The 20077-nt window shown below is 38.4% G+C and overlaps 1 protein-coding gene across 8 annotated transcripts in view; it reads right to left on the reverse strand.

Annotated features, from left to right (window-relative positions):
* Window positions 1–6116: 6116 nt before the first annotated feature.
* Window positions 6117–20077, reverse strand: part of LOC135196157 (synergin gamma-like) — a 272072-nt gene continuing 258111 nt past the window's right edge. For 6 of the 8 annotated variants that reach the window (XM_064222728.1, XM_064222726.1, XM_064222729.1 and 3 more), the window contains one exon: window positions 9577–10022. In XM_064222728.1, the coding sequence (XP_064078798.1) occupies window positions 9840–10022 (183 nt within the window). In that variant the 3' untranslated portion in view covers window positions 9577–9839. Of the gene's footprint in view, window positions 6977–7632; window positions 8858–9576; window positions 10023–20077 lie in introns of those variants that run through there. The other 2 variants (XM_064222725.1, XM_064222724.1) reach the window with 2 other exon arrangements.

Genomic DNA, 20077 nt, shown 5'->3' on the forward strand with positions numbered 1-20077 from the left:
GAAATTCACATTCTATCTACCAGACCTCTATGAATGAATCCATCTGAGAAATTCCAATTATGTACTTCGGACATATATCGTGTTTTTAAGTATCTGAACGGTTTTGTTTTGCAGTTTTAACTTATATGATATAATTTGCAGTGTATTTTGATATTCTAGAGTAAATTTAGCGATATGTCTTTTCAGTAACAACAACTGGGAAATTCAATGAACGAAAGCTAATGAAAACTGTATCTTCACTTTTCTTGTCGAGTGTACATATCTATTGCCCTGAGATAGAATGTCATCACTTCTGTTTGGTATGACAACTACCTGTCTCTTCAAAACCTCTCTCATATCAATTTCAAGAGGGAGCAATACACAATTATGGTTACCATCTTCACAATTATCAGACAACAAGAGGACTGCCAGTCCAAAATTTTGACAAATCACCAAGAAACAGCTAATAACAATTCCCCCAGTTACCTGTACCTCTTTCCCTTCCCATCAAAGAATTTCAGTTCTAACTCAATAATAAAAACCCTGTGTCATGGTTATATGCCAATAGAAGATGAAAAATAGAGTAATACCTGAAGCTTAATAAAAACTAATAAAATGCCATAAGGAATTCATAGTTTTCACAGATTATTTCACCTAAATAAAACATTACCACTAAAAAAAAAATATTTTTACATTAGTGTTAATTTGTATTTCCTAGGTATATACAGGGTAGAGCCTCAGTTCGAACAGGACTAATGCTGAATTTGGTTACATTAGTATTAATTTGTATTTCCTAGGTATATACAGGGTAGAGCCTCAGTTCGAACAGGACTAATGCTGAATTTGGTAACAAGTTATTAACTAGTGGATATGGGGGGTGAGTGGGGAAATATCCCTCATTCACCTTCCATCACTAGTCACTTTATCCTTCGGCCACAAAGACGAAACAGTTCTTGATGGTCCCAAGGTGTATGTGCCTACTGACATGCGCCACTCTACTACCTTTTCAATAGCTGAAGACTAGAATTTGCATGTATGAGGACATCACAACTGTAATTTGGTCTTTATATGATTAATGGCTTTGTTTGGAACACAACATAAAGGAGGAACTGTACTGCTCATAAATTAGTGTCAATTAAAGAGATGTAATATTGTGTATATATCTATTGTCCTAGGATAATATTCAGACTCACTGGAAATAAGCAGAGCATTTCAAATCGTAAGAGATCGCATAGCTATCGCATACTAACCTACTAATCACAGTCTAAGTTTTATATTTCTACTACAACACCCAGGCTACTTCACTCATTCTAAATAACACTTAAAACATTGCATTGCATCGTGTACATAATGAATCTATAAAGATGTGAACTTACTGTTAATGCAAATGGCAGACTCTTTATTCCTAGCCTAAATTGTCTGAGACCACCATTAGTGAAATCTCTGCTTTGTAACCCTCATCCAAAGGACACCACAAGAAATTCTCCTCATTCTTATATAAGCATATCTCCTTAAAGAATTTCCCTAAATGAACTTTTAAGATGAAAGGAATACTTAAGTAACTTGGAGACCCCGATGACCTGCAAGGATAGCATCTTGCCTGAATATCTAAGCAGTCCTAACTCAAAAGGATTTCCTAGTTACTGAACCTACATTAACAAATGACGGCCAATCATTTTCACTCAAGCACTATTAACATATATTTACAATTAAATACATGAAACAACCAAACACAATGCTTTTCACAAATAAATACAAACACCACAAAATATGTCTTTCTTCCTTACTACACTTTTATTATTATTATATAAAGGATTGGATTAGTTTATCCAGACCTCTGAGCCTAATAAAGGCTCTTCTCGGGCTGGTATCCACACAATACACACTTCCACTTTATGTAAATAAGGAACGCACACAAAACTACATTGCATGCAACTTGTGATAAAAGTACAACCTCTCTTGTCGAAGTTTTGACATACTCCCTCACAAGAGAAAGTCATATTTACATTATTTACAATATTCCTGTTCTTATCAATGCCTTCCTGGTTTCTGCAGCTATTTAAGTAATCCTTCGGCTCCAGCGGGTGCTTGACTGAAAGTCATCTGTCACAGGATTAATTTCTTCTATCTGCTGCGACAGCTCTGGGGGTATAACTTAATTACAGTTCTGAACTAGATATGGGCAGTTCTTAGAGTAGCCACTCTTGGGGCCTTGTCTTGCCCCATTATGTAACTCAATCACTTTGCCCAACTTCCACTTGCCCCTTGGCCACTCATCATGAATGAGGACTATTTCCCCAATCCTGGACCAAGAGCTATGCATCGTTCCTACTCTATGGGTCACTCTTAACGTTAATAGTCCCTCTCCCATCTTTTCCAAAGGTTGTTGTACAACTTGAACACATTCAGGAAAATTTTCTCAGTGAACTTTCTCTGTCCATATGTATGGTCACCAGAGATCTCTTCCCAACTTGCTACGTACTTCTCTTGGGAAGGACGTAAGCTTTCTCGCAAGAATCAAATGGTTAGGGGTTAAATTTCCAACCGATTCAAATCCCTGGGCACGTAACTTAATGGTCTATCATTGATGATCCATTCCAGCTCCACAAGTACACAGGTCAGTTCTTTAAAACCAGTAAGACCTGGCCTACGATATGTTTTAGTCATGACTTAGAAGTTCTCCTGCCTTTCCCATTTAGCACCAAATCATGGTGCTCTTACTGGAATGAACTTCCAGTTACCACACTTTATATCTAATAGATGTTCCTTTAACCTGGGGATTCTCTGACATGGTCTTAAGATATTCTGATGCCACTACAAACATGGAGGCATTGTCACTCAACACAGGTGCTGGGAAACCTCTTCTACTGCAGAACTTTCTAAAACTCGAGGAATGAGTCACAGGACAGGTTACCAACTAGTTCCACACCTATGCCTTGGTTATTGGGCATGTAATTAAGATGATTTAAGTCTTCTTAGGGCTCTGCCCATTCCCCTTAAACCATAATGTACCATTGTAGTCCATGCCTGTGGTATTAAAAGGTTGCTTACATTGCACCCTGAACTAGGGTAATGGAGGAACTACATTGGGCCTATAAGGCCTCCACTGCGTTCTCCTACAAATAACACAATGGTGTTACTTGTTAATATACTTTTACTTAGTTGTCTTATCTGTGGGATCCATAACTGTTGCCTGACACTCGCCACAATTGCATTTACACATGAGCATTAGCAGCATGTTCTCCTTTAATAATTATGCAAGTAACGTAGCAACTCTTCGGCAACAGTATAGGAAACTTTTCACCCTTAGGTAACTGTGTATTCTAGTCTACCCATACACCTTATTACCCCTCCGTCCAGGTAGAGATTCAACTGGTGTATGAGAGCTAGTTTAGATTTTCTTACCCTTCATCAAACTCTCATATTCCTTTTGGAAAAATTCCTTTTGCATGAGGACTAGTCTTATTCTTTGCCTCTTGGAGTTCTTCCATGGTCAATCCACCATTTATCTTCACAATTATTCAAAAACAGTAGGATCCATGCTGTGGTCCTATAGACCTTTTTAACCTTGCTGAATCCTTCCCAATTCAGCAAGTATGTATCACCAATCAGGTTCCCCTACAGTATTGACCAAAATGCTCTCTTCCCTAACCTGTGCAAGTGATCCACCAACCCACAACCTGTCTATTGGCCAAGAGGAATTTTTTAACCAAGGGGGTCCCTCCCACCAGAAAGAACTATCCAAGATCATTACTGTCCTTTTCCCATGTGTCACACAGTCACTGGGATTATCATCCATAGGCATATAGGACAAGACCAAATTTAAAATTAAAGAGTTTATTTCCTGAACTCTATTTTTCACAAATATTGGGAGAACACTTTCCGATACTAGCCAACTTAGGGTGACTTTACTGTCCGACCAAACGAACAGTTTAACAAACTCGTCCTTCTTGAGGGATTCTATAACAAATTTGGCCATTCTTGCTGTCAGCAACAATGCCATCAACTCAAGTTTTGAATTGTCAATTCTTTAATGGGCGTTAATCTTGCCTTCGCGATCATTAAATGAGTTTTCATTCTTAACTCTATATGCTACACTACCATATGGTGACTCACTGGCATTGCAGAATGTGTAAAGAGGCTCCCTTTCCTAGGGTAGTATTCCTAGTTAAGGAAATAATCTTTGGATAACTCAAGCCATTGTTTCTTCAATGGGTATGAGCATTGATCATCCCAATCCAGTTGTTGCTTCCACAAATTCTGCAAGTATATCCTTCCCCGAACAGTAACAGGTAGAAGTACTCCCAATGGATCGTAAAACTGCATAATGGTTCTCAACACTTCTCTCTTAGTCTGACTGGACTTATTTATCTTATTGGGATATAATGTCAAAGTATCTTTCTCTTTGACCCAATTCTGACCTAAGACCTTATGAGTTGCTTGTTCTCTGGCACTAATCCCATATGCTCTAGCTATTCCCATATGCTCTAGCTATAGTTTGCAACGAGTCATTATTGCTCCTCCACTCCAAGTATAAATGTGCCTGCACAAATGATGTACTATAGTACATAAAATAATACCTCAATCTTACGCAATTCAAGTTGAGCAAATTCACAATATAGCACAAACTTTTTATTGGAACCAAATTATAATACGTGAGTTTTTCACACACGAAAACTTGCGAATCCTTGCGAAACCCTGCAAAAGTGTTTGTTAAATACTTATTTAATATCTCTCTCTCTCTCTCTCTCTCTCTCTTGTTTGCTATTTAAATTAATCTAATTTTACCTTCACCATCTAGAACTGTAAATGCCCTGTTCTAAAACACAGACACATAACTAAGAGTTATATTAATCCAAATAAAAAGCACTGTTTGTTCACGGAAATGAATTTCAGAACAAAGACAAAGACAGAATAGTAAAGTAGTTCTTAAAAACGAGGTTCAGAAGACTTCTAAAAATAGATCGGTCAAAGGGGGGAAAGAAGAGCGAAATAGTTACGTTAAAAATAGATTGGTCAAAGATGGGGAAAGAAGACAAAAATAGTTATGTTAAGTATATCTTAGTTTAACCAGACCACTGAGCTGATTAACAGCTCTCCCAGGGCTGGCCTGAAGGATTAGATATTTTTACATGGCTAGGAACCAATTGGTCACCTAGCAACAGCGTATTGTGGGACCCAAACTACATTATAGTATCAAGAAATGAATTTCCATCATCAGAAATAAATTCCTCTGGTTCCTAGTTGGCAGCACAGAGAATCGAACTTTGGACCACCGGATTGGCAGGCGAGCGCGAAAACCGCTCGTCCAATGAGGAACTAGAGAGAAATAGTAAATGGAATCTTCACACACTCCATATTTTTACCAACCATTTCTTTTTCATGGGTAATGTATTAAGCTAACTTTCAAATGAAATTACAATAACTTTAATTTCATTTAAAAGTTAGCTTGATACTTCGGGAGCATGATTAAGGTCATATTTGTTGTTGTTACTCTGGAAATAAGCATTTATTAGCATTTTTAGAGACGGTGCCAATTAATGCAAAAATTCGACTTACGCGAGGGGGTCTGGAACCTAACCTCTTGTAAGATTGAGGCATTACTGTAATGGCGTAAATTCACGATTACCACATGTATGACCATCATCTACATATCATTGAATGACATGAGGACTGCGACCTTTAATGCCTGCTGGAAGATGCTGTGGCTGGAGTGAAGAAATTAAACATTCAGCCATGGATAAGGCAGTCACATTGGCGAGGATGCTTGGTGGAGAAGGTTTCTAAGACATCATCCCAGATTAATTCAGCACCCTCATTGATGGATTTGGAAGAGGTGCTTTTACATATGTTTATATTTTTCGGCAAGAATTTCATCATGCCAATGAGGAAAAGACAAGCAAAACATCTGGCTAACATACAGACGAAGAAAATTTGCTCTAATATGATTACAGAGTATCATAATATACGTGATATTAGCGTAGTTAGTGAAGAGAGAGAGGGAGGGTTGCACAGTAAGTACCACCACCGTCTTGCTTGACGCACACGTCACACTGCGCCCAAGGCTACGATCTTTGAGCAAAGGAATCTTCATTTATGATAAATAACATAGTTTTGGTTTATTAATACCAGAAAAGGAATATGAAATTCATAATAATCATGATTTATTAACATTGTCTTTGTAAAAAGAGAGTACACGTTCGAGTTTCACCTCTCACATTCTCTTGCTTTTATGTTTGTTTATCTTTTTTTTGGCAAGAATTTCATCATGCCAAAGAGGAAAACACAAGGAAAACCTCTCGCTAACATAGAGAAGAAGAAAATTCGCTGTAATAAGCTGAGTTAGTGAAGGAGAGAGAGAGAGTTGCGTGGGAAGGAGTGCCCCGTCTTGCCTGACGCAGTGGCCCAGGCTATGATATATGAGCAAAGGGATCATTATTTATGATTAAATTATGATAAATAACATAGTTTTGGTTTATTAATACCCAAAATAGAAATATACATTCATAATAATCATTATTTATTAACAATGTCTTTATAAAAATACAAAGGAAAACTTTGAACGCCCGTATCTCAAAACTATACTTATAGACCTTCAAATTCTATCTTCTCGCTTTGTTTTAAAGTTATAGCATTGAAATTTGGTATATAACTTAGAAAAACATTATAGAATAATCAAATAAAGCCCTTTTTTCCTTTTTTTGACCTTTTTTTACTTTTTTTTTTTCCTGATTTATAGAGTATTTTTTTACCATAATGAAAAATTCATATATAGCAAAAAAATGACTTTTAGAAAAAAAACTCATTTGACTGGAGGTCTACATCAGGTCTATATATGGTAGTAATCCCAATTCTTAATATTAAATATCAAGGGAGGAGATAGAATTTGAAAAATGGTTATTTTCGGGATAAATCGCCCGGGCATCACAAAACCAAAGGTCAGAGGGGAATATCATATGCGGTTTGGAGATGTCCCAAGTCACTCCCTGGTGAGTACCTGTATAATTTATGTAATCTTATTATTGACAGGTATTGTACAGTATCATTATTATTATATATTATATCATTACTATATTATTATATTATTATGATGTATATTAGAAAAAAGTAACAATAATAAACTGCCCTTTTTAGCCCCTGATAAAAAGAAAACAGGATATGAATTCAGCACATAGAAAGCCCTCACACAATCTCGTATATTCATTTCTTCTCTTTTCACAGTCATGATATAAAAATAGATATTCTAGCAGGTTTATTTCTTAGGCCAATGAGATTGTGTGACCCTTGTTAAGATATATAAAGAAAAAAATTACATTGATAAAAGCTTCGATGCATTAGCATACCCGGAATGGTTCAGAAAAAGGGCCCTCAACAAAGCTAGGAGGATTTTTTAGAGGAAATGTAGAGTACAAGATATAAAGAAAACAAGAAAATAGAGTACTCGACAAGATATTAGGTCACTTGGCATCAAGTGGCCTAATATCTTGTCGAATTTTGAAGGAATGGAAAAGTTATTTAGAAATTGGGTGGAGCTTAGACACTCGACAAATAGAGAGTTCTCAATCACGTGTATGAAGGTTTAATAAACGGCTGTATATATTTTTTGGTCAGTGCTCCCACTGCAATTTTTGCCTACCATATATCACTCTATTGCCCCGTAACCTTAATACCGGCCAAGACGGTGATTTGAGTCAACAGATAATAGCAGAGATAAGTGCATTGAAGCAATCTAGCCTTAAAACAAAGCAGATATGTATTGGATCAGCTGGGTGTGAGGAGGCGTTCAGTTCGACGCTGGATTGCCAGATTTAACGAAAATGGCAATCATGAGATTCTGTCTCATAAAAAGCACCCTGGTATGCCTAAGACAACCTCTGATCAAAGTTTGACTTTTCCCACACGTCATTTACTTTCTAACTGATGCTTGAGAACAGTCAAACTTTGATCAGAAGTCTTCTTAGGCATAATGGGGCACTTTGTCTGAGATGTACTCTCATGATTGCCACCTTTGTTAAATCTGGCAGCCCAGTGACGAACTGAATGCCTCCTCACACCCAGGTGATCAGATGTCTGCTTTGTTTTAAGGCCAGATTGCTTCAATGCTCATACCTCTCCTATTATCTCTTAACTCAAATCACCGTCTTGGCCCATATTAAGGTCAAAGGGAACAAAGTGATATGTGGTAGGCAAAAATTGTAGTGGGAATGCTGACCAAAAAATATACACAAGCTCTTATTACACCTCCAAACACGTGAAAGGGCTCTCTCCTTGTCAAGTGTCTGAGCTCCACCCCTGACAAAATTTCTTAGTAACTTTTATGTTCCTTCAAAATTTAACAAGATATTAGGCCGCTTGATGCTAAGCAGCCTAAAATCTTGTAGAGCACTGTTGTTTACCTCCCTTTTATGCCAAAATGAAACATATTACCTCAAAGTTGAAGATAAATATAAATTTGTGATAACACCGTAAAAAACAAAATATTTAAAAATAAATTGGAAGGAAAAGACAGTAATCCAGATGATGTAGGGGGTACACTTAATTGCAGCAATTGTGGAGACAAATATGTGGGGAAAACAGGTAGGGGAATAAGGACTGAAGTCCAAGAACACAGAAGGGCAGTAAAACTTAACTCACACTTTACTGGTGGAGTGCAAAGGCACTGCCATGCAATAACAGAGCTGGTGTGTTGAGAAAGAACATTTCATGATCCAACCAACTATTGGCACAGGCACAATATGAGGATTGAGCACATATTGGGCAAGTAGGATTATCTCAACCAGGTGTACTTCCAGGGTAAAGTACAAGATGTAAAGTTGCTTCCACACAGTGGTCTATAGACCAAGTAATCATGGGGTTACACAGGCTTTGCCCAATGTCTCTAAAAAAAAAAATAAGGGAAGAGCTAACCACAGTGATTAGACTTGCACAGTCCAAAGACTGAAACATTATAAACAACAGTTTGTAATAATACCAAAAATACTATAATGTAGTAACATTTTTCATTTCTAAAGTTTAATAAGAGTTGACACACATTTGAATACACAAAGGATGCACAAATATGCTGCAAATTTTTGTTCATACTAACCTAAAGGTACTGTAATCATAATTAGCCTTACTTCATGAGAACAGTTCCCACTCACAACTTGATACATCCTAAAAGTGAAAAATCATACAACGCAAACCTGGCTCAAACGCTACTACCAGGAGGGTTATAGATTGTCCTTTCTCCATGTGACTTCTTTGAAGTGTGCTCTCTGGAAAGCCACAACTTTTTCCACTCCCTGATGTACATCAAAATGTTTCCAATAAAACACTACTCATTCATTTTACTTCACTTTGATATACTGTGCTTAATGTTGAGGGAACTTATTGCCGAGTTAGTGCCATTTTACCTTCATGTAATCTTTAGAAAAGGACCTGCTCTGTGAAAAGGGCTATAGACTCTGTTTTACCCAAACATTCCTTGCTGTAAAGCTGGGGTCTTATATGCTGGCAAATAAGGCACTTGGTCCATGGGTCCAAAACAAGATAAACTTTGTTTCCTTAATTATTCCGTGTATATTCCAACACAACAGCAGGTTTAATGTAGACAACTGATGTATAAGTAAACTGAATATATTTAAATGCTTGCTAAATTGAGGTTAAAATACATTTAATATACATCAAACATACTTCTACTCTGTATTTTAGCAAATGTTACGGATAAAATTATGAGTGATGCCACTAGTGAAAAAGAGCATTGCATTTATGATTGGTAATGTCTCCTGGAATGTGAAAGGAAGAAGAATGAATGAATGACTAGATGAGCAGTAGTAGAAAATAACTTACTATTGTTTCATATACTACATCCATAGATAGCATCAAAGTAAAGTGACAGGCGTTAGAGATGGTAAAAGAAGATCTACACAGTTCAGCCAAAGATTAGCACACGGGGGATGATATGAGTGACCTCCGTATGTCAATTTGCTACCGCCTCCAGCTAAGCAAACGCCGCACACTTCGCCTTCATTCATCTGATTCTCACTTCCTGGCATTTCCACCTGCTAATAAAACAAAACAAAATACTTTATTGTATATTCATAAAACATGATAACATGTAGCTTATGTTCTGCTTAATTTGCCTCATTGGTCTGATGGTAGCATATTCTAAATGGTGACTATCTTCTGAGGAGTTATGCAAACTCACTGCCAACAGCTCATCAACAATTCATTACCCCCCAAAAAAGGGAAGGAAAAAAGTGTGTACACATATTTTCTAGTACCCATTTCTTTTAGATTCAAATATACAAAAAAAAAAAAAAACAGACAAATTAAGATATATTGCATTTATTTCACAGAACATACACAAATATACTGGATGGATAGAAAAAGTCATTTTTAAATCCAGTCAATTTTTTTATCTATCATAATTGTTTTCCTTTATCTGTCTGAATAAACTGAAGTTGCATTTCCCAAGAAAGGTTTATTAAATATTTTTAATAATATCAGAGTATAAGACTACACTTCCTCTGAATAAGCTGAGGGGCTATTTCCAGTGAATCTCCATTGTTAATATTCCTAAGCCAGAGTATTAACTGTTTTGGGTCAGATACTTGACACTAAAATCTGAGTGAAAGACTAAAAATATATGCAAATAAATAATGAAAAATTTTAGAGATAAATTGCTTGATGAGTATGACTGGCAGTGAACTTTTCCCAGTGAATTGTGAATGGCCAATTTTCCAGATACAACTTCTGAGTAATAGTGAAAAAGACTGGTTGTGGAACACAAGTAACTGAATAAAACTATGAACAATAACAAAACTATAATTTATAGTACCATTTTGTTTGCCATGTAAGGTTTCCCCGGCAAACTTCCATAATAATAAAAAGAAAATCCATCACCAGCCAGTGAGTATTGTACTTGCATTGTATGGTATGGGAAATCTCAGCTGCAAACCCAATTCATTTCTAGTTTGTCTGTGTGCCCACATGCTTTGTCCCCAGACTAGTCATAGATTTGTCAAGGATAGTCATTTGTTTTCCCATTCATCTGCAGGGAATTGTCATCTTCCTTATGATCAACATTAGTACTACCTTGGAAGAGATTAAGCGCAAGAATTTCCTTCCTAAGATTTATCATTAGATTATTTTTATATATTTATAGTTTATATTTTTTCCTTTTGTAGGCTTTCTTTTAATTCAAGAATTTAACAAATGCTCTAGGATAACTTGCTTGTCTGTTAGCAGCCTTTTGGTCATTCTTTAGAGCAGGCATTGCCTCTTATGTTTTTGTAGACCAATGCCTGCTGTGGTTTACTGGTTCTTACTTACCAACTTACAGGATTACTGTTTGTAACAATCTGAGTTTGTAAGCATTCTTATTTTTATTTAAATGCCTTTGTGGCATGTATTTCTTTCAAATCATCAGGTTTTGTTTCTGTGATGACTAATTATCATACATTTAGTAATGTCTTATGGGGAAGTTGTTAATTATTTGTTCTTTATCATTATTCTTGTTTATTATTAAGTGTAGATCATTCTCCTAATATGCAAGAATATGATTGACCTCCATATACACCTCATTCAGTACTGAGTCTGATGGAGTTCATGATGTGCCTGTGCACAACAAAGTGAGCATTCTGGAAGTCAGCCAATATTTGCAAGTTAGTATGGAGGGTACAGCATGAATAACGTGAGTGCAGCAAATGCCGTGAGATACAGGAAGATGGGGATCATGCTGTGTGGCACATGTCAGCTGAGTTACCAGAGCCAGATGACATACAGTAAGAGCTAGTGGCATGCTTCTCTGTGTTAAGATGAGCTGATTTATCATCCCGAGATTGTTTCTTGCCTGCATGATAGATGGAAAATGCTGACACTTCTTGATCCACCTATTAGCAACTAGAAGGAGCATAATCATGCAGTTTACTGTGCAGCATGACTTGAAGTCTCTGAATGACTGGATGAGTACTTTGCAGAGGGTTTGGCAGACTTAGTATGGCTAAATATGAAAAGAAATCACACAATTTATTTCTTGATGCATGACTAATAAACAATTAATAAGGGATTATTGTCATTATTAATAGAATAGTAGTTTGACCATACTACATAATACAGTCAGCCTCCGCTTATCGGCAGTATCAGTTAATGGTGCTTCAATTTTATGACACTTGGCTAATGACATTAACCAGATTTTCAGCACCAGTAAGCAAATTTCAGCAACAGTAAGCAATTTATTGGTGTGGGTAAGTGATTTTCAGGGCTGATAGGCAGTTTGGCACCAGTCTGAGACATAAAATTCCATTTATTGCCATAATTATTGTGATGTTCCGGTTAATGACCATTTTTGATTATTGTTGCTCGCCCAAGAATGAAACCCCTGTCGTTAACTGGGGACTGCCTGTTGTCATATGCAGAGAGGATGAGAAGTGAGTGAAGCACACAAAGGTTCAACATATGAAGAACTGATCTCATTACATGGAGTGCTGTAAGAGGCACTCATGTTACCTGTGGCTTAAGGGACTTCATAGTTCTAAGCTTTATCAGACAACGACATTCACATTCACCTAAGCATCTTAACAGTAGTTGATAAATGGTGTACAAAAGGGCCAACATGAAGTTGGAAACTTGTATGTCACTACTAGTAGCCAGTAAGGTGAAGGCAACCTCTTAAGGTAGCAATGCGAGGAGCTGTAAAATTCTGGTTCTAAGAACACTTATCCTGAGAGGTTCTCAGTCTAAACTCTGGATATTTTGCTCCATCTTGTATGAGTTGCGTCTATACAACCTTTCAGGTTTCCAAAGCCTGGAATCCAGGGCAATTCTTCCACTTCCCAGAACTCTCAGACAGTACTGGAGCGTCCCAATGCAGATGAAGAACCACCAGATCTAAATAACTCTTGGAGATATGAAACACCCACAGCACACCTGTCCAATCCTTACACCAAGCAACATAGCTCTGGGAACAACTTGGTTCACGCTGGGTAAATGAAGGTCCATCTCAACATCTCCCATAAAGCTTTGGCCAATTTAGCAAGGACCTTCCATGCATTTCCACTTGGACATATTAATAACAACATAAAAATAAGGTAATAAGGTTTAATGGTGAAGGGTTAACAATATTTTACTCAAATGTTTAAATACTCCAATGGAAGCTTGTCTCCTGATACATACTGTGAAATATGTGGGAGAATTTGGGAACACAATCTTATGTGGTGCAGATCATCTGAGGTTACTGACTTATTATGTTTTGTATATTTTGCCTCTAATTTTTGTTTTTCACTAATTTTCAATTCTTTACTAGAATTGCAGTTGGTGTGATGTTTGTTGGAAATTTTGGAAGATTTTTGTAGATGTCCACCAACTACTGAGAGGACTGTACTGAAGCCGACTGACAAGCATAAGCTAAATTTAAGATGCGTACTTTTGGGAACTGTAAGTCTCATCACTTTGACTTTGTGATTTTTACATCCAAATCATGATGGTGATGACTAAACAGAAATGAATGCAGCAAGTAGTGATTAGGTAGTGATGTGATTAAGTTACACTTTTATTAACAGAGAATATGTGCTTTTGCAAGCTGAACACTGTCTTGGATGTAAAAAATCAAAGACATTTTATTCCAGTTAATGAATAAAGGAAAGAGTTCTGACATACAGCACAAATGAGAAAGGTGGAGTCATCAGTTCCTTGATGTGAATTTTAGTTTAAAGTGGTATTTATTAAATTCATAACGAGTGCATTTTGTAGGCAACAGCATTTTTTGTTGTTTGACTAAGAAATGTACATGTTACTGGTTAAGTTTAGTTCAAGGTTCTTGTGCCACTTTTACCAAGTCATTTGTTATTCCCAATGTTCCCAAACTCTTTTTTCATCAACTCGGAGCCCTTTTAACCTCTTCACTGTCACTTTTCTATCTTGAATACTCTTTTCCCATTGCTGTGATTAAATTCTAATTAAAACTACACTACTTTGACATTGCTATAAGCATTTTAACCACCCTCCCCTTTTCCTTGTATGTACAATATCGCTATCCTCCTCCCTGCCTATCTTCAGCCAGAGATTGAAGACTATCTTCTCTCCAATTGCCCTCCTCCCTGCCCTTTTTTCTGGTTGTCAAATGCTCACAACACTGAACTGTAAACAGTGACTCACCAAATTTTAGGGCACGCATCTACTCACCTCCTGGAAACTTAAGTTCTTTACTTCTTCCTTCAGTGAAGGTTTGTCCGGGAAAATTTTGCCAGAAAACTAAATCGCACTGTAAGTTATGAGTTTATAGTAGAAATGAATCCTTTTTTTATATATTTTTTACAAAAATCTATATGAACTATCTAATACCCGCCACAAAATTACTATCTGCCTATAATTGTAATGATGCTGCAGTGATTAATTGCATCACTTTCAATAAGTATACAGAAATGAAAATTTCTTGTGGAATACAGCAGAACATTTAGGAATTTGTTCTATCCCATAATTACTACAAAATACCCACTTAATATAAAGTATACTGATATAAGCAGTTTAAGGGGGTCGGCCGGAACCCCTATATATGGTGGTATAGGGCGAAAAATGCAGTCATGAAAAAATTCATGGAGCTTCATATGGCAATTGAGAATACATATACGAAATATTTCGTCAAAATTCCTCTTACTTTCGTAGTTACAGGGTAATTAGTTAACGTAACTCAATAAGCCTAAAACATTGATCCGTACAAGAAAATGCAATATTTCTTCTATTATCGTAAATTTTGATAATTATTGTCAAAGAAATTGGGAGAAATGGCATCTGTAGACATTCCCCGAGTCGAGAAGGGAGACTTCACCTCTGTCAGCTACCAAGTCCAACCATCAGTGCGAGCACAAACTTCAAGTAGTCTACACGTTCTATTTCACCTCTGACATTCGCTTGCTTTTATGTATGTTTATGTATGTTTTGGCAAGAATTTCATCGTGCCAATGAGGAAAAGACAAGGAAAACATCTCACTAACATACAGACGAAGAAAAATCGCACAAGTATTATTACAGAATATCATAATATACGCGTAGTTAGTGAAGAGAGAGGGGAGGGTGGCGTAGTAAGGGTTGCGTAGTAACGCCCCCGTCTTGCCCGACAGCACACGTCACACTGTGCCCAAGGCTACAATCATTGAGCAAGAGATCTTCATTTATGATAAATAACAAAGTTTTGGTTTTTTAATACCCAAAATGGAATATGAAATTCATAATAATCATGATTTATTAAATTGTCTTTGTAAAAAGAGAGTACCTACGAGTTTCACCTCTGACATTCTCTTGCATTTATGTTTGTTTATCTTTGTTTCGGCAAGAATTTCATCATGCCAAAGAGGAAAATACAAGGAAAACCTCTCGCTAACATACAGAAGAAGAAAATTTGCTGTAATAAGCAGAGTTAGTGAAGGGGAGAGAGAGAGTTGCGTAGGAAGGAGTACCCCATCTTGCCTCAAGCAGTGCCCCAAGCTACGATATATGAGTAAAGGGATCATTATTTATGATTGAATTATGATAAATAAAATAGTTTTGGTTTATTAATACACAAAAAAGAAATATACATTCAAAATAATCATTATTTATTAACATTGTCTTTATAGAAATGCGAAGGAAAAGTTTGAATGCCCGTATCTCAAAACTATACTTATTGACCTTCAAAATCTATCTTCTCACTTAGTTTTAAAGCTATAACATTGGAATTTGGTATATAACTCAGAAAGACATTATAGAACAATCAAATAGAGCCCTTTTTTCCAATTTTTGTTTCGTCTTTTTTTTATAAATTTTTTTCTCCTGGTTTATAGAGTTTATTTTTTTACCATATTGAAAAATTCATATCTAACAAAAAAATGACTTTTAGAAATAAAACTCCTCATTCGATTGGAGGTCTACATCAGGTCTATATATGGTAGTAATCCTAGGTCTTAATATTAAATATTAAGGGAGGAGATAGAATTTGAAAAAATGAAGTTTTTATGATAAAACAAAGTTTAATGTATACTTACCTGGCAGGTATATATATAGCTATATTCTCTGTTCCACCTGGCAGAAATTTTCAAAACTCGCGGCAATCGCTAGTAACCTATTAGTAGTTCAGGCAACCACCACCCCGTTACCGTGGCGCTAGCGCTAGGAACCGTTCCCAATTGGGCCAGATTTTCTCTGAAACCTGTCCCCTGAGGGGAGGCGGGTGAATTAAATTAATATACCTGCCAGGTAAGTATACATTAAACTTTGTTTTATCATAAAAACTTCATTTTAATGTATGACACTTACCTGGCAGGTATATATATAGCTGATTGACACATTTGGAGGTGGGTCAAGGACAGCAACATTCTTAGAGTATAAAAATATATTATATATTATTAAAACTCCAGGTTCCTTACCTGCTAAGGTAGCTGACTTCATAGGTCCTGCCTCTAAGCCTGCTTAAACCTTAGTAGCTCTCAACAAGGAAGTGTCCTGTATGTTGAAGAAGCTAAGACTGGAACTGACAACTGGACGTGACCAATGTGTTGACAGATCCTTACAGCCCTCTTATGCCAGGCATTCAAGCTAGTAACAGATCATTTACCTGAACTACACACACACCATCACCAGATAATACCAACACGACTGAGAAAAGTACCGCACCCTTTGCTCAGACGACCAAAAAACACAAACACCATCACCTAATAAAAACAACTAGCTTACAAGAGGTTATGAGGTAGTAACTCCTTTGCCCAATACTGTACCCGAGGACACGTATGGACCTAGCGTCTGACAATTATCGAAGGTTGTCTGAACGTCCCTAAGATAATGAGACGCAAATATTGAATTAGTTCTCCAATATGTTGATTCAATAATTTCCTTGAGGGCTAAATTCTTTTTAAACGCTAATGAAGTCGCCACTGCCCTGACTTCATGAGCCTTCACTTTTAAAATACCAAAGCTCTGCTCTTCACACAACATATGAGCCTCTTTAATTAACTCTCTCATGAAGAAGGCTAGAGCGTTCTTCGTCATGGGTCTAGTGGGGTCTTTAACTGAACACCACAGAGCATCAGACCTCCCTCTGATAACTCTTGTTCTTTCCATATAACATCTCAACGCTCTCACTGGGCAGAGAACTCTTTCTTGCTCGTTACCGACCAATTCAGCTAGACCCAAAACTTCAAAGGATCTTGGCCAAGGATTAGCTGAATCCTCATTCTTGGCCAAGAAACCTTCTTGGAATGAACACACTGCATTGCCGTGTCTCCATCCCACCTTCTTCGATATGGCCTGAAGCTCACTAACTCTTTTAGCAGTTGCTAATGCTACTAAAAGATAGTCTTCTAGCAAGATCTCTCAGAGAGGATTCCTCTAACGGTTCGAATTTGCTAGAAGTTAAATACTTCAAGACACATCCAGGTTCCACGCAGGTGGCCTGCCTTCTGATTGTTTCTTCGTCCCAAACGACCTAATCAGATCTCTCAGATCTAAGTTATTCGAGATGTCTAGATCCCGCTGTGTCTAACACTCGAGGTTAGCATACTCTTATAACCTTTAATTGTCGAAACTGACAAGTGTAAATCCTTCCTCAAGCAAAGAAGGAAAATCTGCGATTTGGGTCACAGAGGTACTGGATGAAGACACTTTCCTGTTTTTACACCACTTCCGGAAATTGTCCCACTTCGACTGATACACCGTGATTGTGGAGGTTCTTCTGGCTCTAGCCACTGCACTGGCCACCTCTCTAGAATATCCCCTCGCTCTGACCAGACGTTCGATAGTCTGAACGCAGTCAGACCCAGAGCGAGGGTATTCTTGTGAAACCTGTCGAAGTGGGGTTGTTTGAGTAAATCTACTCTTAGAGGAAGCGTCCTTGGTGTATCTACCGTCCATTCCAGTACCTCTGTGAACCACTTTGGGCCGGCCAAAACGGGGCTATTAAGGTCATCCTCGTTCCTTTGCTCTCCCTGAACTTCTTCATCACTTTCCCCAGCACCTTGAACGGAGGAAAAGCGTACAGATCTAAGTTTGACCAATCCATCAGGAATGCATCTACCGCCACTGCTTCCTGGTCTGGAATCGGAGAGCAATATGTTGGTAATCTCTTTGTTCTGGCTGTCGCAAACAGATCCACTACCGGACGGCCCCACAACTTCCACAGGCTCTGGCAAACCTCCATGTGCAACGTCCCACTCCGTCGAGAGAAGTTGCTCTCTCCTGCTCAACAGGTCCGCACCCACATTCTTCTCTCCTTGTAAACCTTAAACCTGAGTATCACGACCTTTTCCTCTTCTGCCCAAAGCAGAATTCTTTCTTTTGCCAGATTGTAAAGGGGAAAAGAATGAGTTCCCCCTTGCTTCCGAATATATGCCAGAGCCGTGGTGTTGTCCGAGTTGACCTGCACTGTCTTGTTTCGAATCAACTCTCTGAAGTGCTTCAAAGCCAAGAAAATTGCCAACAGTTCCTTCCTGTTTATGTGCCACTTTGTTTCGTCCTTGTTCCAAAGTCCCGACACCTCTTGAGGGCCTAATGTCGCTCCCCAACCCGCGTCCGACGCGTCGGAAAACAAGACGAGGTCTGGGTTCTTCTGCTGAAGCGACATCCCTCTTGCTAACCTGCCTGGCGTTAGCCACCACTTTAATTCCTCCTTTACTTCGGTCGGAATTAGAAACTGGAAGGAATCCGGTTGCGATTTTCTTGGCCATGAATCCTTCAGGAAAAACTGAAGAGGTCTCATGTGCAGTCTTCCTAAAGAATGAACCTCTCTAGTGGAAGAGAGTGTGCCCAGTAGAACTCATCCAACTCTCTTGCAGAGCATCGGTCTTTCTTTAGAAAATCCTGCACCTTCTGACTGCATTGGGCTTGCCTTTCGGGGGACGGAAAAGGAAAGCCCGAAAAGTCACTGCCGATATCTGAATCCCAAATAAACTATCTGTTGTTGGGGCTGCAACGGGACTTTCCATATTCACTACCAGACCTAGGTCTTTTGCTAAGTCCAATGTTTGACTTACGTCCTCCAGACATTGAATTCTCGACTGGGATCTTATCAACCAGTCGTCCAGATACAAGGACACTCTGATCCCTCTTAAATGTAGCCATCTCGCCACATTGGACATCATCCTCGTAATACTTGAGGGGCTGTGCAAAGGCCGAAGCATAGGGCCTTGAACTGAAGACCCTGTCCTGAATCACAAACCTTAGATACTTCCTGCTTCCTGGATGAATCGGAATATGAAAGTATGCGTCTTGTAAGTCCAGAGTCGCCATCCAGTCCCCTGGACGTACCGCTGCCAGTACTGAATCGTTCGTCTCCATAGTGAACTTGGTCTTTTCTACGAACAGATTCAGTTGACTTACGTCCAGCACTGGCCTCCAACCTCCCGAGGACTTTGCAACCAGGAACAGACGGTTGTAAAATCCGGGATTCGTGAACCCAGAAACAGGTGTTCTATTGCTCCTTTCTCTAGCATGGAAGCTACTTGCTCCCACAGAGCCGCTTTCTTCTCTAAATCGTTGTAATTTGCCCCGAGGGCTCTCGGAGATGTTGCGAGAGGGGGTCTTTTCACGAAAGGAATCTTGTATCCTTCCCGAGCTACGTTGACAGCCCAGGGATCTGCCTTCATTTGTTGCCAGACTTCCCAAAAACCTTGAAGTCTGGCTCCCACTGTCGTCTGGAGGACCGAGTTCTCATTCTTTAGAGGGGTTCTTGGCTCCTCTTTTCGCTGGTACTCTCTTACCCCTAAAGGCGGGTCGAGCGAATGTTTCTTCCTCGAAAGGGCTGTTGCGACGGTCCTAGTCTCCTTTGGCGTCTTCTTCACCAACTTGGTTGGTAAGAACTTCTTAACCGAAGAAGAAAGAAGATCTTGAGTGGCTTTCTGCGAAAGGGATAGAGCTATATCCCTAATCACCTCTGAAGGAAACAGCCTGTTTCGAAAGAGGGGAGAACAGTAAAAAGTAACTCCGATTTCTGAGAGTTAGAAACTCCTTTTGAGGCGAACGAACACAAGAGCGATCTCTTCTTAAGCACTCCTGCTGTGAATAACGAAGCCAGCTCATTCGTTCCGTCTCTAAGAGCCTTATCCATGCAGGACATAATGCTCTTAGCTGTTTCTAAGTCCTGCGAATCCTCTTC

Source organism: Macrobrachium nipponense, chromosome 17, assembly GCF_015104395.2.
Source record: "Macrobrachium nipponense isolate FS-2020 chromosome 17, ASM1510439v2, whole genome shotgun sequence".
Taxonomy (NCBI): domain Eukaryota; kingdom Metazoa; phylum Arthropoda; class Malacostraca; order Decapoda; family Palaemonidae; genus Macrobrachium; species Macrobrachium nipponense.